Consider the following 25,459-nt stretch of genomic DNA (forward strand, 5'->3'; position numbering starts at 1 on the left):
TTGGCTATGCCATTTCTCAAATTTACTTATAAAAAGTAAATCCATGTGGATCACTTAGAAAAAGGCCCAGATGTCTGATAGTTAATATTTTTAATTAATCTTGATTGTTGAGATTATTACAGATGTCTCTCTTTTTTCCTTCCATAGCTCCCCTCCACCCGGATCCCACCTCACCCCAGGCCCTCGCCACCCTATTGTCTGTGTCCATAGGTAATGCATACATGCATATAAGATCTTTGTCTAATCTCTTCCTGCAACCCCCAACACACACCCTTCCCTCTGAGACTCATCAGTCTGTTCCATTTCCATGCCCCTGATTCTATTCCATTCACCAGTTTATTCTTTTCATCATATTTTTTACTCATTTGATTTTTAGATTCACTTGTTGATACATATATATTTGTTGTCACTTTGTTGTTCATATTTTTTATCTTCTTTACCTTTTTCTTCTCCCTCTTCTTAAAGAATGCCCTTCAGCATTTCATATAATACTGGTTTGGTGGTGATGAACTCCTTTAGCTTTTTCTTGTCTTTGAAGCTCTTTATCTGACCTTCAATTCTAAATAATAGCTTTGCTGGGTAGAGTATTCTCTGTTGTAGCTTTTTGCTATTCACCACTTTGAATATTTCTTGCCACTCCCTTCTGGCCTGCATAGTTGCTGTTGAGAAATCAGCTGACAACCATATGGGTGCTCCCTGTAGGTAACTAACTGTTTTTTTCTTGTTGCTTTTAAGATTCTTTGCCTTTAGCCCTTGGCATTTTAATTATGATGTGTCTGGTGTGGTCCTCTTTGGGTTCCTCTTGTTTGGGGTTCTCTGTAGTTCCTGGACTTGTAAGTCTATTTCTTTCACCAGGTAGGGGAAGTTTCCTGTCATTATTTCTTCAGATAGGTTTTCAGTATCTTACTATCTCTCTCTCTTCTGGCACCCCCATAATTCAGTTGTTGGTATGCTTGAAGTTGTCCCAGAGACCCCTTACACTATCTTCATATTTTTGGATTCTTTTTTCTTTTTGCCCTTCTGGTTGGGTGTTTTTTGCTTCCTCGTATTTCAAATCATTGATTTGATTCTCGGGATCCTCTAATCTACTGTTGAATCCCTGTATATTATTCTTGATTTCAGTCAGTGTATTCTTAATTTCTGACTGGTCCTTTTCCTTTTTCTTTTCTTTTTTTTGACATTCTCACTAAGATCCCTGAAAGTCTCACTAAGTCCCTTGGAGGTTTCTAGAAGATTCTTTTTTTTAAAAATAAATCTTTATTGTTCAGATTAGTACAGTTGTTCCTCTTTTTTCCCCCATAGCTCCCCTCCACACGGTTCCCACCCCACCCCATGCCCTTACCCCCCAACCACTGTCCTCATCCATAGGTGTATGATTTTTTAAAAAATATATTTTATTGATTTTTTACAGAGAGGAAGGGAGAGGGATAGAGAGCTAGAAACATCGATGAAAGAGAAACATTGATCAGCTGCCTTCTGCACACCTCCTACTGGGGATGTGCCTGCAACCAAGGTACATGCCCTTGACCGGAATCGAACCTGGGACCTTTCAGTCTGCAGGCTGACGCTCTATCCACTGAGCCAAACCGGTTAGGGCCATAGGTGTATGATTTTTGTCCAGTCTCTTCCCGCCCCCCTCACACCTCTTTTCCCCCAAGGATTGTCAGTCCACTCCCTTTCTATGCCTCTGATTCTATTATATTCACCAGTTTATTTTGTTCATATGATGTTTTATTCACTTGATTTTTAGATTCACTTGTTGATAGATATGTATTTGTTGTTCATAATTTTTTATCTTTACCTTTTTCTTCTTCCTCTTCTTAAAAAATACCTTTCAAAATTTCATATAATACTGGTTTGGCAGTGATGAACTCCTTTAGCTTTTTCTTATCTGTGAAGCTCTATATCTGACCTTCAATTCTGAATGATAGCTTTGCTGGGTAGAGTAATCTTGGTTGTAGGTTCTTGCTATTCATCACTTTGAATATTTCTTGCCACTCCCTTCTGGCCTGCATAGTTTCTGTTGAGAAATCAGCTGACAACCATATGGGTACTCCCTTGTAGGTAACTAACTGTTTTTCTCTTGCTGCTTTTAATATTTTCTCTTTGTCTTTTGCTCTTGGCATTTTAATTATGATGTGTCTTGGTGTGGTCCTCTTTGGATTCCTTTTGTTTGGGGTTCTGTGCGCTTCCTGAACTTGTAAGTCTATTTCTTTCACCAGGTGGAATAAGTTTTCGGTCATTATTTCTTCAAATAGGTTTTCAGTATCTTGCTCTCTCTCTTCTTCTGGCACCCCCATAATTCGGATGTTGGTACACTTGAAGTTGTCCCAGAGGCTCCTTACACTATCTTCAACTTTTTGGATTCTTTTTTCTTTTTGCTTTTCCAGTTGGGTGTTTTTTGCTTCTTTGTATTTCAAATCTTTGACTTGATTCTTGCGTTCCTCTAGTCTGCTGTTGGGTCTCTGTATATTATTCTTTATTTCAGTCAGTGTATGCTTAATTTCTAATTGGTCCTTTTTCATATACTTGAGGGTCTCACTAAATTTATCGGTGGTTTCTAGAAAATTCTTGAAAAACCTTATAACAGTGGTTTTTGAACTCTATATCTAGTAGTTTGCTTTCCTCCATTTCTTTCATTTGTGACCTGTTTCTTTGTCTCCGCATTTTGGCTGCTTCCCTGTGTTGATAGAGTGGCTTTGTGTGCTAGGTGTCCTATAGGGCCCAGTGACTCAGCCTCCCCAGTTACCTGAGGTGGACACTCTTGGTGCACCCCTTTGTGGGCTGTGTGCACAGTCTTGTTGTAGTTAAGTCTTGATTGTTGTTGGTATCACTGGGAGGAATTGATCTCCAGGCCAATTGGCTGTGAGGATCAGCTGTGTCTACGATTGGAGAACTTCTGTGCTGGAGATACCCTTATGAGGCAAGACTTGCTTCCGTGGGGCTTTGGTGCTCAATGAGTCTGCCCCTTGAGTGTGTCCCTTATGGATCTGAGGAGTTGGAATCTGGATGGTCCCACTCTGACCACTGGTTACACTGGCTCTTGGATCTCCAAGGAGGTGCTAATTTAGCCTCTGCCTGAGGCCACCCAGCAGGAGCTACAGAGAGATCTTCAGATTCCTCTTCTTTGTTTGGGTTTTGGAGGTGCCCAGATGAGGCCCAGCTGTGAAGCAATGCAAGCTGCTGTGGGGCCTTGGGCCTTCTTTTGGATGTTCTGGGTCTCTCAGACTCAGCTGCAGTTTGTTAGGTAATTTTAGATTTCAAAGGGCCAGGCCATTCATATGTAAAAGGCTCTGCGCACAGCTTGGATGGGGTGGAATCTCAGGGTGGAGCAAACAGCAATGGCTTCCCATCAGCACTGTTCCAAGAGGCCCCCGGGTCTCAGTGTCCCTCGGTAATCCGCTGCAAGCAACTCTGAGAGAAAGCCGCCCTCGAGTTCCGCCCGCTGCCAGACAGTCCAGTTTCTCCCTGTATAAGTCTGGGTCCCCAGAGTCTCACCCAGAACTGGAGTTCAGAGCAGTCGGGAGCTTGTGTCTCCCTGCTGATTGAAAAAGCCAGCTGTGTACTCAGTTGCCAGCCCTTTCCAAGCACGCACCTCTGTACCTCTGCACTTTACTTCCGCAGCTCCTCTGAGTCTCAGTGTGCTTTTCTCTTCTCTTCAAGTTGTAGAATTTCCACTTAGCCAGCCTTGCTGTGGTTCTGGAAGATGTCCGTTTTGTCTTTTAGCTGTAATTTCAAAGTGGTTGTGCACGGCAGCAAGTTCAGGTGTTTACCTATGCCGCCATCTTGGTTTCTCCTCTGGAAGATTCTTGAGTAACCTTATAACCGTGGTTTTGAACTCTATATCTAGTAGTTTTCTTTCTTCCATTTCTTTAATTTGTGACGTGTTTCTTTGTTTCCTCATTTTGGCTGCTTCCCTGTGTTTGTTTCTATGTATTGGTTAGCTTTTAAGTCTCCTTGAGTTGATAGAGTGGCCTTGTGTGCTAGGTGTCCTATAGGGCCCAGTGGCTCAGCCTCCCCAATCACCTGAGGTGAACACTCCTGGTGCACCATTTTGTGGGCTGTGTGCACAGTTTTGTTGTAGTTGAGCCTTGATTGCTGTTGGTTTCACTGGGAGGAATTGACCTCCAGGCCAATTGGCTGTGGGACCAGCTGCGACTACAGTGGGAGAGCTGCTGTGCAGGAAACACCCTTATGGAGCAGGACTTGCTTCAGTGGGGCTTTGGTGCTCACTGAGTCTGCCCCTTTTGTGTGTTGCTTATGGCTGTGATGAGTTGTAATCTGATACTGTCTCACATTGACCACTGGTACACTGGCTCTTGGGTCTCCAGGGAGGTGCAAAGTCAGCCACTGTCTGGGGCCACCCAGCAGGAGCTACAGAGAGATCTGCAGATTCCTCCTCTTTGTGTTGCGTTTGGATGTGCCCAGACAAGGCTCAGCTGTGAAGCAAGGCAGGCTGCTGCTGATGCAGGGTCTTGGGCCTTTTATTGATAGATTTGGGGCTCCCTGTCTCTGCTGCAGCTTGATTAAGAGAGTTTTTGCCTGAGAAAGGACAGACAATTCATATGCAAAAGCCGCTGTGCACAGCTTGGGTGGGGTTGTAAATTGGGTAGTGCGGGGTCTCAGGGAATCACCAGGGCGGAGCAAACAGCAATGGCTGTCAGTTAGCCTACACTGGGGGAGGTCCCAGCACGGGAACAATGACCGCAGCAGCCTGTGTGTCACTGAGCCCCAATCCACACTGGTTTTTACAGTCCTATTTCTTACTGCCCATAGGGACTTCTTTCCCCAGCTCTGGGACCCTGGGCTGGGGGTCTGGTGTGGGGCTGGGACTTCTTGCTCCTCCAGGCAGCCTCCTCAGAGGCGATCTTTCTCCTGATTAAAAAAGAGGCACACCCGGGTGCCGGACCAGCCCATTCTGCGCCTTCGCATCTCCTACCAGTCTCAGTGTGCTTTCTTCTTTACCTCTCTCGTTGCAGTACTTCCACTCAGCCAGCTTTCCTGCAGTTCTGGGTGATAGTTGTTTTGTATTTTAGTTGTAATTTTGATGTGGTGGTGGGAGGCAGCAAGTACAGGCATTTACCTATGCCGCCATCTTGGTTCTCTGTACCATAGTTTTTTAATCCATTCATCTGCTGATGAGCACTTAGCCTGTTTCCAAATCTTAGCTATTGCAAGTTATGCTGTTACGAACATAGGGGTACATATACCCTTTCTGAATGGTGTTTCTGATTTCTTGGGATATATTCCTAGAGGTGGGATTACTGGGTCAAATGGGAGTTCCATTTTTAGTTTTTTGAGGAAACTCCATACTGTTCTCCACAGTGGCTGCACCAGTCTGCATTCCCACCAGCAGTGCACGAGGGTTCCTTTTTCTCTGCATCCTTGCCAGCACTTGTCATTTGTTGATTTGTTGATGATAGCCATTCTGACAGGTGTGAGATGATATCTCAAAAACATGTATGTGTGTTTATGAGTTTGTGTACATATATGTGTGTGTGTGTGTGTGTATATTTACAAATCAGTATTATATTATGCTCTCACTAGAGGTCTGGTGCACGAAACTCGTGCACGGGTGCGGTCCCTAGGACTGGCCAGTGATTGAAACATGAGTGTCGTGTGGAAGGACAGGTCCCAGCTGACCTCTGGGCCCTGGGCCCCCACGCACCCCCTCCACCCAAGTCATGGCGGCTGAGTCCCCATGCTGAGATGCGGTGAGCGTGGCTGGATGATGCGGGCCAGGGCGCAGCATGGGCCTCTGGGCTGCCCAGCAGTGCTGCACGGAAGCCAGGTGAGCAGTGCTGCACGGAAGCCAGGTGAGCAGTGCACTCTCTCCCAGCTGGCCTCACAGACCGGCTCCTGCCTGAATCCATGAGGAGCCTGACCGGCCTCTGCAGTCCGGGCGGCTGTGGCCCAGCTCACCTGGAAGAGGCCGCACAGGTGCAGGGCAGGCTCATTGCAGGCACCTGGCAGCTGAGCACCGGGGCCTCCCTGGTGCACGAGCCCTGGTGTCCCGGGGGAGGTTAGCAAGGGGGAGTGATAGCGAGCTCGGCCAACACCCCACATTCTTACTGCACCTCCGTCCCCATCACCCCACCCCCAGGTAGCCAGCGAGAGGTTGCAGCCACCCGCCCGGGCACTACGGGAGGTTGGTTGCCACCAGCCACCCCCAGTTCCCTGTCCTAGCCCGGGACCAGCCCCAGTCAGGCGATCAGGGCCTGTCGGCTGCTGGTTGCTGTCTGTGTGGCGATTGATCGGGGATGGGTCCCCTGCCGAGCTCCCTCAGTGCCTGGGAGCCAGCTGGCAGCCCCGCCCTCCCCCCCCCCCCCCACTCTTGCCACTTGTTGCCATCAGCGGGGAGATCAGGCACCTGCTCGTACCCACCTTGGCCTGGCACCACCCGCTCACCTGCTCCACCATCCCGCCGCGGTCCTCCTCTTTTCGGGGCCCATTGGGGCCAGCAGTGCCTCCAATGCCGCCCGCTGCCAGGTGCTGCCCCCTGGTGGTCAGCACGTCATAGTGAGCGGTCGAACTCCTAGTCAAGGGGACAATTTGCATATTCGGCTTTCATTATATAGGATATCCTATATTAATGGCAATTTACCAGTCTTGAACTGGATACACAAAAATCTATTTAAGGATCTATCACTATGTTTCCTATTTATATGAAAAATGAATCTAACCAATAACTCATTAACTTCACGTAAGAATCACCAATTCTGCAATATTTTGTGTGGCCTAGAATGTCAATGGTACAAGGTAGATTTCTTTTCTGGTAATGAGAGATGATATAACATAGAAAGCAGAATACCTTTTAAGCAGTAACTTAAAAAATTTACTAGTAATAAGGTAACTTATTGGTAAATAAGATAATATTTATCAAGAGCTTACTAAGCAATAAGGCTCTATTTCTATAATATTATTATTATTAACTTTTTATCGCTTGATTTTTCACATGACATCCTCAGTTATTCTTTTTTTCAGACTTAGTGTCCTCAGTTTAATTACCCATTACACATAATTTGAATTTTTTCTCCTCATCAGGTATTAGACTTTGTTTAGCTTCCTCTTAAAGGATGGTACCCCAAATCTGTACTCTAGATGTATTCTGATATTTTCAGAGCAAAGTAAGAATGTGCTACGTCTGTATATTATAATTCTGTTGATGCAACTTAAACTTAAATAAATTTTGTGTACTAAAGTAGTACTAAAATTAAATCCTTAAGCCCTCTAAACACATCCTACAGATGAGTTTTTTCTCTCTCTTATTCTATACTTGTATAGCTGTTTTGGAATTCACTATAGAATCTTAGCATTTATTCCTATGAAACTTTTTCTTGTTAGATGTCAGTTCTTTTGGATCCTTGTTTTATTATCCATTGTCTTCACTGTACTTTGCAGCTGCATGTCATCTGCAAAACTAGGACAAATTTCTTTCTCCTTTGTTACAATTTCACAGATAGAAGATTTGTTATTACTGTAGATCTTAGCAACCTTACATATGATTGTTTTCCTCTTATTAAGTTGAAATTCTCATCTTTTCACTTAAAGAAAGCACTTTATGGCTTTCTTGGCATATCTGAATTGCCAACATCACTACTCTTACAGTTTGGGGCTATTATTAAGTAAAATAAATGTTTCTTGACCACAAGTATTACAGTACCATGACAGCTGATTATAACTGAGACAGCTACTAAGTGGCCATCGGGCAGGCAGTGTATACGGTGTGGATACACTGGACAGAGGAATGACTCATGTTCCAGGTGGGCTGGAGCAGGACAGCCCAAGATTGTATCATGCTACTCAGAACAGCAAGCAATTTAAAACTTATGACTTTTTTTTTCTGGAATTTTCCATTTAGTATTTTCACAGCATGGTTGATCAGGGGTAACTGGTTGGGGCGTGTATAGGAGGCAACAGACCAATGTTTTTCTCAAACAGTAATGTTTCTTTATTTCTCTTTTTCTCTCTCCCTTTCTCTCTCCAATCAATAAACATATCCTCGGTTGAGGATAAAAAAATGCACAGGAATGAAGTGCTATACTCACTCCTACCAATATTTATATTATTTAATAGTGTTGGGAATTTTAATTTATTGATAATACTTTAAAAATAGGAACTAAATCTTATACTTTTTTATTTTCATAACTTGTGTTTGAGATGTGAATGAGACAGAAAGGAAACAGTTTATATTGTATAGGTGTGTTATGTTTTATGCATTCTAAGCAGCTATGATCTAGTTTGAAGTATTTATGTATTAATTTTTAAAATATTTTTATTGATTTCAAAGAAGAAGAGAGAGGGAGAGATAGAAACATCAATGATGAGAGAGAATCGTTGATTGGCTGCCCCCTGCATGCCCTCCACTGGGAAAAGAGCCCGAACACTGGGCATGTGCCCAGTTGTCCTGACCGGGAATCAACCCGTGACTTCCTGGTTCATAGGTCAATGCTCAACCACTGAGCCACACCAGCCCGGCTAATTTTCTATTTTAATCCTCACCCAAGGACATGCTCAGAGAGAGAAAGAGAGAAAGAGAGGGAGAGTGTGAGAAAGAGAAAGAAACATCAATGTGAGAGAAAGAGAAACATCAATCGTTGCTTTCTGTACATGCTCTGACCAGAGATCGAACCTGCAACTTTTTGGTGCATGGGGTAACACTCAACCAACTGAGCCACGCCAGCTGTGCTAATTTCTTTTTTTTTTTTTTAATTTTTATTTATTTATTTTAAATATATTGTTATTGATTTCAGAGAGGAAGGGAGAGGGAGAGAGAGAGAGACATCAATGATGAGAGAGAATCATCGATCGGCCGCCTCCTGCATGCCTCCCACCCGGTATCAAGCCCACAACCCGGGCATGTGCCCTTGACCGGAATCAAACCTGGGACCCTTCAGTCCACAGGCCGATGCTCTATCCACTGAACCAAACCATCTAGGGCTAATTTCTTTTTTTTAAAAACAATTCTTTCTCCCCCCCTTCTTTTAAAAAAATTATTTATTGATTGAATTGAGAGAGAGAAGAGAAACATCAATTTGTTGTCCTACTTATTTATGCATTCATTAGTTGTTTCTTGTATGTGCCCTGACTGGGATTGAATCTGTAACCTGGCTCTGGGGACGATGCTCTACCAGTGGTCGGCAAACTGCGGCTTGCGAGCCACATGCGGCTCTTTGGTCCCTTGAGTGTGGCTCTTCCACAAAATACCATGGCCTGGGAGAGTCTATTTTGAAGAAGTGGCATTAGAAGAAGTTTAAGTTGAAAAAATTTGGCTCTCAAAAGAAATTTCAATTGTTGTACTGTTGATATTTGGCTCTGTTTACTAATGAGTTTGCCGACCACTGCTCTAACCAAATGAGCTATCTAGTAGCTATATTTAATTTGTTAAGTCTGACGTAACAAACTACTACAAACTCAGGTGCTTAAAAAGCCAGAAATTTATTCTCTTACAGTTCTAAAGGCCAAACATCTGAAATTAATATTTCTGGGCTGAAATTAAGGTGTTGGCAGGGCTGTACACCTCTGGAGGCTCTAGGGGAGAATTTGTTCCTTGCTTCTTCCAGCTTCTGGTGGCTGCCAGTATTACTTGGTTTGTGGCTTCATCACTGTAAACTCTGTCTCTGTGGCCACATTACCTTCTTCTCTTTTGCTGTGTCAAATCTTCTTATAATAAACATGTGATTATATTTAGGGCCCACCAGGATAATCTTCCCTTCTCAGAATCCTTAATCATACCTGCAAAGCCTTTAATTGCCATGTAAAGTAACCTTCAAAAGTTCTAGGGATTAGGATATGGATGTCTTTCTAGGGAGCCATAGTTTAGCCTACCACAGTCCTTATTGCCTTTCACTTTTACTTCTTGTTTTTTCTCATCTCTTTTCTTCTCTCCTATTTTTATTTCATCTTTCAGAAGCACATAGTGGTAAGTAGATTGAGTGAGAATGATCTGAAGTTGTGATCAAGAATTGCCCTAACCGGTTTGGCTCAGTGGATAGAGTGTCGGCCTGCCGACTGAAGGGTCCCAGGTTCGATTCCAGTCAAGGGCATGTACCTTGGTTGCAGGCACATCCCCAGTAGGGGATGTGCAGGAGCCAGCTGATCCATGTTACTCTCTCATCGATGTTTCTATATATCCCTCTCCCTTTCTCTCTGTAAAATCAATAAAATATATTTAAAAAAAAAAAAAAGAATTGAGTAGCCCTGGCTGGTGTTTCTCAGTGATAGCTCAGACTTTAATTTAATGAAGGTAAATAGAAGAGTTGGCAGAATTGTGATCCAAAAGTCAATTGTCAAGAGACCTTTGTGGTCTGGGGCATAAAATCATAATCTTTGGGCCTCTGTTTCTTTTCCTTTTTCTTTTTAAATTGATTTCAGAGAGGAAGAGAGAGAGAGAAACATCAATGATAAAAGAGAATCGATTGACTGCCTCCTGCACACCCCCTACTGGGGATTGAGCCCGCAACCCTGGCATGTGCCCTTGAACAGAATCGAACCTGGGACCCTTCAGTCCATAGGCTTACGCTCTATCCAGTGAGCCAAACTGGCTAGGGTGGGCCTCTGTTTCTTAATATGTATTTTGAAGGAGTTGAATTATATGACTGGTTATATCACTTTTAACTTTAAAAGCCCCTGTTGCCTGGCTGGTGTGGCTCAGTAGTTGAGCATCAACCTATGAACCAGGAGGTCACAGTTCAATTCCTGGTCAGGGTACATGTCCAAATTGCAGGCTTGATCCCCAGTAGAGGGTGTGCAGGAGGCAGCCAATCAATGATTCTCTCATCATTGATGTTTCTATCTCTTTCTCCCTCTCCTTCCTCTCTGAAATCAATAAAAATATATTTTTTAAAAAGCCTCTGTGTGGTATTTAGCATAATGTATTTAAAACACAACAAACAACAAATTTTATTTGTTTTGTACTATTAGGAAAAGATACCATATTGGCAAGATTATTTTGAATTAACTGTTTGTGCTTTTTGTTTTTCTGTAGATGGACCATACATCCCCGACCTACATGCTTGCTAACTTAACACACTTACATTCTGAACAACTTCTGCAGGGTCTGAATCTTCTTCGTCAACATCATGAACTCTGTGACATCATTCTTCGAGTAGGTGATGTTAAAATTCATGCTCACAAAGTGGTACTTGCCAGCATCAGCCCATATTTCAAAGCTATGTTTACTGGAAATCTTTCTGAAAAAGAGAACAGTGAGGTTGAGTTTCAGTGCATTGATGAAACTGCTCTCCAGGCTATTGTGGAATATGCCTACACGGGGACTATTTTTATTTCACAGGACACAGTAGAATCTCTCCTTCCAGCAGCAAACCTACTCCAGATAAAACTTGTCCTGAAAGAATGTTGTGCATTTCTTGAAAGCCAACTTGATCCTGGTAATTGTATTGGAATTTCTCGTTTTGCAGAGACGTATGGTTGTCATGACCTTTATTTGGCAGCCACTAAATATATATGCCAGAATTTTGAAGCTGTTTGCCAGACTGAAGAGTTTTTTGAGCTTACACATGCTGATTTGGATGAAATTGTTTCCAATGACTGTTTGAATGTAGCTACCGAAGAGACTGTTTTTTATGCACTTGAATCTTGGATCAATTATGATGTACAAGAACGCCAGAAATACTTAGCACAGCTACTTAACAGTGTGCGATTACCATTGCTAAGTGTTAAGTTTCTCACTAGATTATATGAAGCAAATCATCTTATTCGTGATGACCGTACTTGTAAACATCTTTTGAATGAAGCCCTAAAGTACCACTTTATGCCTGAACATAGACTCTCCCATCAGACAGTCTTGATGACACGACCTCGCTGTGCTCCCAAAGTACTTTGTGCAGTAGGAGGAAAATCTGGACTGTTTGCCACTTTGGATAGGTAAATAGAAGGATTGATATTAATAGATTTTAAACTTTCTAAATGTGTTTTCCATAATTTTAAAATAGTTTGATTTTCTTATTTTTTTTAAATTTGCTTCTTTTTTCTCTTCTTCCTAAACACTTACCTGATTGTTTTAATGACATTATCATCCATTCTCTACAACACTCTCAATTATTAACACCCCACTTGCAGTGTACAAACTTCATCTCTTCTGGGTACTTACTAACTTTTCTATTTTATGTCTTTTTTCTTTGTGAAACCATTTGTATCTTTATTAGAGTCACACCAGGTCAGAGGGATTTATATTTGCTAGCTATATCAGAAGGTGCTAAAGAGGAGAGCTAGAAATCTGATGAGGGAGACTTAGGGCCAAGATTGGGTTTGAATGAATTCAATTAATTGAAGAACCACCAAAGAAATAAGAAAAAGTAGGATATTGATACAAATCATAGACTTTATATGCAGTTTCTTTTGTTCAATGTAAATTTTTGTAGTGACAGTAGTAAAAAGTGCTTTCTTTTCTAATAACTTGGAGTTGTCAGACTATTTCTATGAAGAGCCAAATAATATTTTAGACTTTGTGGCCATATGGTTTCTATTATAACTACTCAACTCTGCCATGTGTGAGAGAAGTCATAGACAGTACATAAATGAATTAGCATAGCTAGATTCCAATAAAACTTTATTTACAAAAATATTGATGAGCTGAATTTGGCCCATAACTGTATTTGCCAATCCCTGATTTACAGCATTATACAAATAACTTTTATATATTGAAAATATAACTGGATATTATCTTTGCTTTTCCCTTGAAGGGAATTGCTTCATGAAAACTTTTGTATTTGATATATTTCTTTAATACTGTGGATTTCTTTCTGGCTATTTCCAAAAATTTGGTAGATTGCTTTTCCTGCCTCAATGGTAGGCTATTTTATCAATGTCAACTGATATATTCTGTATCTTTTTAAAATATCTTTTTATTGATTTTAGAGAGAGAGGAAAGAAGAGGGGGAGAGAGAGAGAGAGAGAGAAACATTGATGTGAGAAAGAAACATCAACCAGTTGCCTTCCATTCGTGTCCCAACCTGGGACCAAACCCACCACCCAGGTTGATTAGAAATCAAACCAGCAACTTTTCGGTGCACAGGAATGCACAGGACTATGTTCAATCAACTGAAGCACTATTCTGAATTTTCTATGCATTATTCCTTTGTGTTATAATTTTGCCGTATCTTTTATGTGCCCTAATATATCATTAGGTTTTACACCTTTTCTTCTTCTTTTTTTAAAGAATAGTTTATTGATTTTTAGGAAGAGAGGAAAAGAGAGGGAGAGAGAAACATCGATGTGAGAGTGCAACATTGATTGGCTGCCTCTTGCATCCCCCTACCAGGGATTGAGCCCACAACCCAGGCATGTGCCCTTGACTGGGAATCCAACTGGCAAACTCCTGGTGCACAGGATGACACCCAGCCAACTGAGCCATCATACCGGTCAGGGCTATGCATTTTTATATAAATGAAGTACTATATATATTTTTCAGATATGTGTTTTCTTGCTCAGCAGTAAGTTTATGAAATCCATCTGAGAGACTACATGAGGAAATAGTTTATTTAGTTTCATTGGTGCGCGGTATTATGTGGACATAATATAATACTTTCTACAATGAACATGTTAATTATAAAAATAAATTGAAATGCTACACACATGCAGAAAAGTTCACAAATTCTAAATGTACAACTTGGAATTATCACAAAGTGAACATTACAAACCAGATTAAGAAATAGGAAACATTACTAACACACAGAAACCATCCTTGAGTTCCCTGCCTGTCTTCCCCAAAGGTCACCACTATCCTCATTTTTAATCCAGAGGTTAGAAATGTTTTTTGAACTTCATATGAGTGAAACTATAGGCAGTCCTCGGGTTACGTCGGACTCCACGTAAGTCATTTCGTAGTTACGTCACCATATCCCATTTATTTATTAAAAAAAAAAAAAGTTCCGTCATTTCGACGTATGTACATATGTGCTTTATTTTTTTTAATTTATTTACCACAAGTAAAGGTCAGGAATTGTTATCTTTTAAAAAAATCTTTTTTACTGTTTCACTTCATTACTGCTGTGTATGTGTTCCATGTGAGTGACATAGGTGCTTATGTAGGTGGGTTCCGACTTAACGGCGAAAATCGTGTTACGTCGTGCCATAGGAACGGATCTCCGATATAACCCAAGGACCTACTGTATATAGAATATAATTTTCTCAATTTTGGCTTCTTTCCCTCAATGTTATATGTGTAAGATTCATTCCTGTTGCATGTAGCTATAGTTTGTTCATTTTCATTGCTGTGTACTATTCTCTTGTATAATATGCCACAATTTATCCATTTTTTTTTTGTTGATGAACATGTGGAACATTTAAAAACACCCAGTTTTTAACTACTACAAATAACGTATCTGTGAACATCCTTGTACATGTATATATGTGTACATTTCTCTTGGGTATACTAGTATATCTTAGGAATGGAATTGCTCAGTCATAGGGTGGATATACCATCTTATTTATTCACTAGAGGCCCGGTGCACAAAATTCATGCACTAGGGAGGGGGGATGTCCCTCAGCCTGGCATGTGCCCTCTCACAGTCCGAGAGCTCTCGCGCCTTACCACCCGCCTGCTCACTGCTTCTTACCACTCGGCTTGCTGCTCCTTAGCTCTGCCGCAGAGGTGGGAGAGGCTCCCGCCACCGCCACTGTGCTTGCCAGCCGTGAGCCCGCCTTCTGGCTGAGCGGTGCTCCCTCTGTGGGAGCGCACTAACCACCTGGGGGCAGCTCCTGCATTGAGCATCAGCCCCTTGGTGGTCAGCGTGCATCATAGCGACGGGTTGTTCTGGTCGTTCCGCTGTAATGGTTGCTTAGGCTTTTATTATATAGATTCTTCTTTTGATGGATGATTGTGTTGTGCTGCTATGAACATTTCTGTATATGTGGCCTGGTGTAAAACTGTAATACGCATTCATAGAATACATATACAGGAATGAAATTGCTGTCAGGCATGTATATATCTTCAAATTTACCAGAAAATGTGAAATCATTTTCCAGGGTAGTTTTGCCAGTTTACACTCTCACCAACAGAGTGTTTATTCCTTGCTCCACATCCTTGTCAGTGGTTAGTATCTGACTTTAAATTTTTCCCAGTCTGGAAAGTGTGTCATGGTTTATTGTGGCTTTAACTTCATATTCCTGATTACTAATGAGATTAAACATTTTTGTTGATGGACCATTTTGATTTTTAAAATTTAATGTTTTCTGCTTATTCTTTAGTGTGGAGATGTACTTTCCTCAGAATGACTCTTGGATTGGTTTGGCACCCCTAAACATGCCTCGCTATGAATTTGGAATATGCGTTTTAGACCAAAAAGTGTATGTTATAGGTGGTATTGAAACTGATGTGCGTCCTGATTTCACTATCAGAAATCATGAAAATTCAGTAGAATGCTGGAATCCTGATACAAATACCTGGACTTCTCTCGAGAGAATGAATGAGCACCGAAGTACCCTTGGAGTAGTAGTACTTGCAGGAGAACTTTATGCCCTAGGTGGTTATGATGGACAGTCTTATTTACAGTCTGTAGAGAAGTATATTCCCAAATTAAGAAAATGGGAACCTGTGGCACCAATGACTACAACACGAAGTTGTTTTGCTGCAGCTGTGCTGGATGGAATGATATATGCCATTGGTGGGTATGGTCCCGCCCACATGAACAGGTATTTAAGTTAATCAAGCTGTAGATTTTTAAAGCATTATTAACAATGACTTCTGGCTTTTAAACAATTTGTGTGTATAAATTAACTTCCCCTTTTAAATTTTAAAGTAATATTAATAGACATTTTGGAAATTTAATCTGCCCTATGAGTATAATTGTTTACATGGGGATTTAATACAAACTTAAGAGTCAAATGCCTCTTACTAAATTTTATATTCATTCAATCAATATAAATGGATAGATTTTAAAATTCAGAAATCTGAAAATTAGATTAAGTTAGACAACTAGATTTTGGGTGGTGTGTGTGTGTGTGTGTTTGTAAATGGCCTATTATTGCATTGCTTAATAGAATAAAAAAGTGAAAAATGCAATTCCTATATGCTTATACTATGTATATATATATGTATATTTATTTTATATATATTTACTTACTTAAAAATATCCTCACTTGAGGATATTTTTCCATTGATTTTTAGAGAGTAGAAGGAAGAGGGAGAGACAAAGAAACATCGATGTGAGAGAGACGTGTTAATTGGTTGCCTCTGCACCCAACCAGTACACACCCTTGACTGGAATTGAACCCGGGACCCTTCAGTCTGAGGGCCAATGTTCTTTCCACTGAGCCAAACCGGCTAGGGCCCAGGCATACGTTTCTACTCTTTGAAAAGTTGCTGGCAGAGATTTATAAGATGAAAGGTTAAGTATTTTAATTTTGAGATACTCTTGAAGTTTTAAGTTTTTGCTACAGTTTATTGACTCTTACCCAGTGATTTTGCTCTAAAGATTTTTATTGTGGTGTCCTTTCAGAAAGTTATAATTTAGTGTATATTCTAATCTAGTCTACAGTCTAGTCTCTATCCTAAATCCAGAATTAAGTTACTGACATTCAAATGCTTTAGGATCTTTTGAGAGGTTAGATTAAGGCCAGAACAAGCTTAAGAAGCTTGCCTTTGTGCTGCTTCAAGGCAAAGTATAGGCTACATGGCCTTCCGGAATGTTCTAGGGAAGCTCTTTTAGAAATTCTGATTTGATTCAAATTTCCATAGGCTAGCTTGAAAATGCCAAGTGTTCTCTGAAATGCAGATTTGACTTATATCCTTGATTTTTCCTAAATCACTCTGAGATTATGATGATTATCCAATTTGTGCTATGAAATCTGCAGTGTTTGCTTTGCAGTAAACCACTGTGAATTCTCCTGTAAGAAAAAATTCCTATTCTTTCCCTCTTTTCCCTTTTTCTTGGCTGTGTAGAAGAAGACTCTTAATATCCTTAGAATACATCTATATTCAGTTTGTGATTTTCAAAGTTTTTTCCCATGCATACTCATTTGATTATTCTTCCATGGATCCTTTGAGGTTGTATTATTGCCATTTTTGCAGCTGAGAGGAAATATGACTTACCCAGGATTACACAAATCCAAAGTGGTTGGACTAGGGTTCATTCAGTTCTAAATATGGTGCATTAAGCACTTGAACCCAGGTTTTCTGGCTCCAAAAGTTCTATAACATTAATATACCTTGCTGCTTACACAACATAATGGGATAACATATGGCTATTTTTGCACCCATTCCACAAGGTAAACTTTTATCCCTGCAATCTCACCAGCAAAATCAAAACATTTGGGATAAACTACTCTGGTTTTATATCTGTCTATTTAACTTTTAAAAGTTCAAAGGTGGGGTTTAGTGTTGCTTTAGTAGGAAGAGTAACACAAAGAATATGTGAATTAATTCTTTCTTTTGTGAATATTTGCAGTGTGGAGCGTTATGATCCAAGTAAGGACTCCTGGGAGATGGTTGCATCTATGGCAGATAAAAGGATCCACTTTGGTGTGGGTGTCATGCTGGGCTTTATTTTTGTGGTAGGTGGACATAACGGTGTCTCACATTTGTCAAGCATTGAAAGATATGACCCTCATCAAAATCAGTGGACTGTGTGTAGACCAATGAAAGAACCCAGAACAGGTAATAATAATTTACTGATTTCGAACATATAGGACAATATTTTTATAGTGATGTTCTTGGAATATAATAATAAAGAGTATTACTTGTTCAGAAAAAACACACTTTTGTGGTAAACTTGCAAGACAGCGAGATTAGACAAAACCACATAGATTTCTTTACTGTGGTTTTAATATGCCAGTGTGCATATTATCATTTCTTAAACTTGGAGAACACATTTTGAGATATGCTGGTAATAGAATGTATCTTATAGAAACTCTTTTTGTCCATATAACAAAAGTCATCTTTTTATATGTTAGACACATACACACACAGAATCCTCGGATGTTCTATTTTGTTTTTTATTGCACATCAGCACCTATATGTTCACTTTCAAATGTCCTCTCCTTCTCAAGGGGTATAGTTAAGAAAAGTCTGAATTTCAGGGTTCCTAGAGAAAAACAATTACATTAAGGAAAAGAAGAAATTATCTTTGAGTTCTACTAAGTAACATCATTTTAAAGGGAAAGTTTTAAGTTACTGATGGAATGTGTTAGTATTTTTTGCATTTGTGACTTAAGAAACTTGTGAAACAAACATGCAAAGAAACTGAAAGGAAAAATGGAATGAACTATTAGTTGTTTACTATAGTTTGTGTAGCATCATCACTGAGAGAGAAAGCCATAAAAAAAGAGATGTAAAACATTTAGGCAGCCTTGTTCTTTTTAAAACTGTAAAATACAAAGTAAAATTTTTAGAGCATAAATTATGTAGCTCAATAGATACTTCTGAATATTTTAATATATAGGTTTCCCCTGCTCCTCAAAAAAAGAGCATTATTATGAAACCTTTTCTAAACCGAGGTGGCTAAAGCCTAGTAGCAGTTACGTTAGGTGGCGTGATGCTGAGATGCTGAGGGTAGTTCGCAGGGAGAGCGTGGCAGTGTCACTCTCGCTGCTTGGTGCATGCTGCCTCTATAACAATTTGCTGCAACAAAACAAATGCTGAAAACTAGTTTTGCTTTTTGTCATTTTTTGTAAAAACAAAGATCCTCTTCAGATTTCTTTTGATTAGTGAAACAGGTACAGTTGACCTGTGAACAACATGGGTTTGAACTGCTTTAGTCCACATGTACATGGTTTTACTTGTGAGGTATTTTCTTCAAAAAATACTGTATATACTAGTATATTTTCTATTCATTATGATTTTCTTGATATTTTTTCTCTAGGTTACTTCATTGTAAGAATACAGTATATAATACATGTAATTACAAAATATGGGTTAATCAACTGTTTATGTTATTGGTAAGGTTTCCAGTCAGTAGTAAGCTCTTAAGTTTTTGGGGAATCAAGAGTTCTACTCAGATTTTTTACTGTGCAGGTGTTGGCACCCCTAACCCCTTCATTGTTCAAGGGTCAACTGTAATATAGGTCTTTTGTAAAGCAAAATGGTGTCACACGAACTTTCGAAAAATGGGATACTTATATTTGAAAACTTGATGAAAATGAATAATATCTTTAAAAAATATGTAGATATCAAATGAGAAGAAAACATATGAAAAGATATATACTGCATTCTTCTTTTAAATGTTCGTTCATTATTCATTAAAAACGTTGAGGCCCTGGCTGGTTTGACTCAGTGGTTGGAGCATTGACCCAGCCCATGGACTGAAGGGTCACAGGTTTGATTCCGGTCAAGATCACATACCTCAGTTACAATCTCGATTCCCAGTCCTAGTCTGGCATGTGTGGGAGGCAACCAATCAATGTGCCTCTCTCACCTCGATGCTTCTTTCTCTCTGTCTCTCCTCCTCCCTTCCACTTTCTCTAGAGGTTAATGGAGAAAATATTCTTGGGTGAGGATTAAAAAAACAACAACGTTGTGTTACAAACATTCCGATTCATAAACAGTTAAGGTGGGTGGTGTAGTATACTGCATTGTTTTTTTTTTTACTCATTCAAGTCTTTATTAAGTACTTACCATATGCACAATTCAGTGCAAATATTAAAGGAATACAAAGACGAGTTTTTAAATAGTGCCAACTCTTAAGGAGTTTGCAATCTAATAATAGTGACAGATAGCTTAACACAAACTATAGGAAAGGAAATTACTGCATCTATCTATCTATCTATCTATCTATCTATCTATCTATGTGTGTGTGTGTGTGTGTGTGTATCTTCACCCAAAAATACTTTTTTCCATTAATTATTTTCATTTTTTTACAAAAAGTGGAAGAGGATGAGGGGGAGGGAGGGAGGGAGAGAGAGAGAGAGAGCGAGAGAGAGAGAGAGAGAAAGACATATAGATGTGAGAGAGAGACATCAGTTGGCAGTGATGAAACCTGCAGCCAAGGTACGTGCCCTTGACTGTACTCAAGCCTGAGACCCTGTGGTGTTTGGGCTGATGCTCTAACCACTGAGTAATCCTGGCCAAAGCTACATTTTTAAAAGAAAATGTTTTATTGATTTTAGAGAGAGAGGAAGGGAGAGGGAGAGAGAGATAAAAACATCGATTGACGGCCTCCTGCGTGCCCCTACTGGGGATCAAGCCTGTAATCCAGGCAAGTGCCCTGACCGGGAATCCAACTGGTGTCCTCTTGATTCATGGGTGGATGCTCAACTACTGAGCCACACCCACCGGGACAGGGCTGCATTTTTAATATTTTTCTGTGGTGTAGGAGAGAGAGAGTACGATTGGAGAACAGAGGTGAAGGAAGCCTTCTACTGTTACTTTACTTTTATATTCATGGATATTTTCCCAGTGAGCTCATGCTATAAAATAAAACCCTAATACGAAAATAGCGGAATGACCGGTCGCTATGATGCGCACTGACCACCAGGGGGGCAGACGCTCAGCGCAGGAGCTGCCTCCTGGTGGTCACTGCACTCCCACAGGGGTAGCCCCGCTCAGCCAGAAGCCAGGCTCATGGCTGGCGAGCACAGCAGCAGTGGTGGGAGCCTCTCCCGCCTCCGCTGCAGGCAGGCGGTAAGGAGCGAGGGATCCTGGACTGCGAGAGCCCTGGACTGCGAGAGGGATGTCTGACTGCTGGCTTAGGCCCAATTCCCAGGGGTATTGGGCCTAAGCTGGCAGGTGAACATCCCCCAAGGGGTCCCGGACTGCGAGAGGGCACGAATGTGCATCGGGCCTCTAGTATTACTCTATTGCTTTTATAATTAATAATAGATTGTTGAAATGTATTTTAAGAAAACATTAAAATACAAATTCACTTATTTTTAGTGAGAAGTCTACTAGATGCTTAATGTGTTTTTTTCCCCATTTTTATTCACCTTTCCTAGGAGTTGGTGCTGCAGTAATCGATAACTACCTTTATGTGGTCGGTGGTCACTCAGGGTCTTCCTATCTGAACACCGTGCAGAAATATGACCCTATCTCAGATACATGGCTGGATTCAGCTGGCATGATATACTGTCGCTGCAATTTTGGGTTAACTGCACTTTGACAAGTGTGGACTCATGGAAATAGTGAAGTGAAGAACTTCGTGCCGCATGAAAGGATGCCCAATTTTCTGAAACCCCAAAGCTGCATTGCTTTGTTTTTAACTTGAAATGTCATGAAGACTCAACATTTTGTTGGGTACTTTTAACTGACAAGTAGCTTTGGTTGCTCTTGATTACACAGTGAATCAATAATCAAAAAAAAAAAAAAGAACGATCTTGCCAATTGAATTGTGCACTTTTTCCTCTAATACTGGCATAAAGTAGTTTCTTTTAATGTTATTTATTGATTTTAGAGAAAGAGGAAGGGAGAGGAATAGAGATAGAAACATCAGTTGGCTGCCTCCTGCATGCCCTGCACTGGGGATTTAGCCTGAAACCCAAGCATGTGCCCTGACCAGGAATTGAACCAGTGACCTCCTGGTTAATGGATTGATGATCAACCACTGAGCCACACCAGCTGGGCTGACATAAAGTAGTTTTATGTTCATAAGTGTACATGTGAAAAACTTGCTTTTTAAAAAAATTTTTAGCTCTCTTCCTCCTTAATATGCACCATGATTACTAGGATAAATGATGTTTAGATGCTAGAGTGTAGTGAATGTCTGGACAGAGTACTGATACTGTCTGTTGGATATAAATTCATATGCTTCACATTTTAAATAAAGGGCTGCTTTTTTTGGTACTTTTAAGGGATATAAATTATATGCTCTAGTGAATCACCTGGACATTCTTCCTGCTAAATGGCTTTAGGGCTGGGGCTGTAATAACTTTGCAAGACAAATGTTTTTACTATCATGATATTTGGGGGCCTGTTAAAATATATTTACTGTTTATATCTTTTTTACGTGGGCAGGTTAATGCTGGAAGAATTTACTTATCCAGTTCTGCTATGCTAAGCATGGATAGAGTTAAGCACATCAGTTTATTTTTTTAGTAGTACAGCAAGCTTCCCAGTGTTGATGCACATAAATGACAAATATTTAATATCGCCCTTAGTGCATATTGATTTTTTCATATATCCTTATAATAATTTCAGGTTTTAAGACATTTGTTTGCTTTTTCAAAGTGTTTTTAGATATAAAAATGGTGCTAGCGTAGGAGCTATAACAAGGCTATAACGATGTTCTTTTGGATGTTCAGTATGAAATTTGCATGACATGTTTTGATAGTATTTTTCATTTTGACTGGCTTGATTTATTTGTGCTTATTAAAAATGTTAGTGAATATACTAATGTTAACATCCAAAAATTACCTTAATGCCTATGTTATGCTTTCCATGGTTCCTGAATAATGATTTAAAGAAAGATACATTTTTATCTTCTTTCTTCTTGTGCTAGATATTACATGTCCTCCTATAAAAACAAAAATATATGCATTAAATATAAAGCACTAGGCAGTTATGCATTACTCTACATTTCTTGGTAACTGAATATTTTAAAGTCATTGAGGAAAACTGGAACTCATTGTTTACTTGAGTAATGGTTCTAAATTTGGTTCTACTTTAACTAAAAAAAATTATCTTTTAAAGCAAAATGGTTTGCTATTGCCAAGTGACAGCTTATTTAAAAGAAGTGGTTGATTGATTTTTATTTTAGCATGTTTTACTAAGTGTCCATTAGACTTGAACACATTACCTTGCATTTTATTAGGATGTTGGTACTTTTATTTTTGTTACTATAGTAATTTCATTTTCTTTTCCATGATTTTTTTTCACTTGTCCACCATCTCTTTATAGTCTAAAAACCCAGTGAAAATTTGTAAGAAAAATTATACTGCATTCTTAAGTGCCATAAGGTTCTAAACTATTGTTAAGAAGCCATTTGTAATAAAACGTAAGTTAATTTGTTAGCATACATGTTATTTCTTAAAAACTGTAGCTGGCAATTTGCTGTTTTCCTTGTTCTTCCATAAACTGCCAGTTGTAGATTTAAATATATACTACCAAATTATTTAAAAATCATCTTTAAACACAAGTAGTATCATGATTTATGAATATTTTGACAGATTATAAAACCTTGCAAGTGATTTTTAGTCTCTTGTAAGTAAGAACTCAACAGGAGCTACTAATAAACTTCACAGGCTATTTTCTCTGTTGCTTGTTTAAATCACAATGATATATAGCAATAACTTTTTAATTGATTTGAATAAATCTTTTGGATAGAAACAAGGTGCATTATTGTGATTGGCTTAGACTTTATTTAAAGAAAAGCAATTTAAAATAGATTCCATCACATATTTGGTTTAAATTTCCCAACTCAATTTTCTTTCTATTTATATCAATAAAGTTGTTAAATACATCCTGTTATTCTATATTTAATCCTTTCTCCCTAGAAGGGAATTTGAAAGACTAGAAAATTATTTTAATTGTAAACAACACTATACTACACATTTTATTTTAATTATGTTTTACTCCATATATCATTGCCATTCTCAAATTAATATAAAATATATAAATCATTTGGTAAGTTAGATCAAAGGCATCTCTTGATTGTTGTTTTGGAAAAAATTTGAATTTTATGTTGAAGAAGACTAAATGTGAAATATTTGGGGCAATAATAGAAGCCATATACCAGAGAAAAAATTATGAAAACCTGTAAAATGAAGAGAAAAAAGAAAACAAATTTAGAAATATTTATTTCAGGTTTGCTAAAGCTGCTGTACTATTATAACAACCATAGTTATTAATGTGATTTGAAAACTAATAACTTTACAGTAGAACCTTCTTGTACAGATTTGTGAGAAGTTTCATTATGAATACTCTGCTGATAAATTGTGAATTTAAAGTCACATGTTTCTTATGCTAAAGAGGATAAAGATATTTGACTATAAATTCACAGGGTTAAAGATGCTAGACATAATCCTATCTAATAAAATAGTAATATGCAAATTGACCATCACTCCAAGACACAGGATGGCAGCCCCCATGTGGTCAAAGATGGCTGCCCCCATGTGGACACAAGATGGCCACCACAAGATAGCTTGCAGGGGAGGGCAGTTGTGGGCAGTTAGGGGTGACCAGGCCAGCAGAGGAGGGCAGTTGGGGGGACCAGGCCAGCAGGGGAGGGCAGTTTGGGGGGGACCAGGCCTGCAGGGGAGGACAGTTGGGGGGCGGGACCCAGGCCTGCAGGAGAGGGCAGTTGGGGGTGACCAGGCCCAGCAGGGGAGGGCAGTTAGGGGCAATTGGGCCGGCCAGGGAGCAGTTAGGCGTCGATCAGGCTGGCAGGGGAGTGGTTAGGGGGTGATCAGGCTGGCAGGCAGAAGCGGTTAGGGGCATTCAGGCAGAGGCAGGTGAATGGTTGGGAGCCAGCAGTCCTAGATTGTGAGAGGGATGCTAAACAGGCGGTCAGACATCCCTCAAGGGGTCCCAGATTGGAGAGGGTGCAGGCTGGGCTGAGGGCTTCCCCCCGCCCCGCCCCGTGCACGAATTTCGTGCACCAGGCCACTAGTTTTATATAATCAAGGAGGAGACAGCTAATTAAGATTGCCCACAAATATTTTTTTAAGTGGCAGTGAGAAATAGAGATTATCTAATCAGTTGGAAGATAATTGCCTTTTATGATTACTTTATGAGGACATAATCAGTTAGGAATGTTTGGCTATTTAGTATTTGTTGAATATAGTAATAGAACTTAAGTGATTTTTAAAGTAGACCAAAGGATATTTATGTAAGTTCTATATGTTATTGCTAATATTGTTTTAGATATGAATGAATATAAAATTATAGGAAGTGGTATCAAGTGATAGAAAAATGGCATTCATTAGGTTTTGAAAATTATTTTGATAGCTTGACAAAAATGGAGGGTCTACTATCTGTATGAGATATTGTGCTAGATGCTATAGAGGCTAGAAATATAAATAAGATATAGTCTTTTCACTCAAAGAATAAAATATAGTGAGGGAGACCTATACCCAAATAACTATAGTGATAAAGTGTGAATCTAATTCCTTATCTCCAACATCATGAGTAATTAGAGACCCAGTTTATGTATAAACATTTGTATCCTTTTGTGTTCAATTAGGTTTTATTGGCATGAAAATGATTTATAAAAAAAACCTAACATCTATAGAATTCCAAATTCCCTGGAATTTGATAATATATTTTCTAGTAGGTAACAAAATCATAGAAGCTTAAAAAAATACTATATTATCAATGCTCTGGCTGATATTGAAGGAAATATATGTACATATAATGTTGTGTTTGTTTTTAGTTTTGGTGTTGGATTTCTGGTATTGTCACCTAAGTGCTCATTTTCAGGAAAACCAGATTCCACCATAAATATACTGCTTAAAGTTCAATAAACTTGTGATAACCTCTAAAACCTCTGTAGTTTGAAAGTTAAGAATGATAAGATATCACCTGTCAAGTTAACATCCAGTTCTACCTTTTTTTTTTTCTTTGTAAAACAGC

The 25,459-nt window shown here is 39.6% G+C and overlaps 1 protein-coding gene across 3 annotated transcripts in view; it reads left to right on the top strand.

Moving 5' to 3' along the window:
• The window catches only part of KLHL28 (kelch like family member 28), a 30,305-nt gene extending 6,654 nt beyond the window's left edge, over positions 1-23,651 (top strand). For all 3 annotated transcript variants that reach the window (XM_080642563.1, XM_080642564.1, XM_080642565.1), the window contains 4 exons: positions 10,988-11,886; positions 15,211-15,654; positions 17,409-17,617; positions 20,890-23,651. In XM_080642563.1, coding sequence (XP_080498689.1) covers positions 10,988-11,886; positions 15,211-15,654; positions 17,409-17,617; positions 20,890-21,053 — 1,716 coding nt within the window. In that variant the 3' untranslated portion in view covers positions 21,054-23,651. The remainder of the gene's footprint in view (positions 1-10,987; positions 11,887-15,210; positions 15,655-17,408; positions 17,618-20,889) is intronic.
• The last annotated feature ends 1,808 nt before the right edge of the window (positions 23,652-25,459 follow it).

Source organism: Plecotus auritus (assembly GCF_963455305.1).
Source record: "Plecotus auritus genome assembly, chromosome: 1".
NCBI classification, from domain to species: Eukaryota; Metazoa; Chordata; class Mammalia; order Chiroptera; family Vespertilionidae; genus Plecotus; species Plecotus auritus.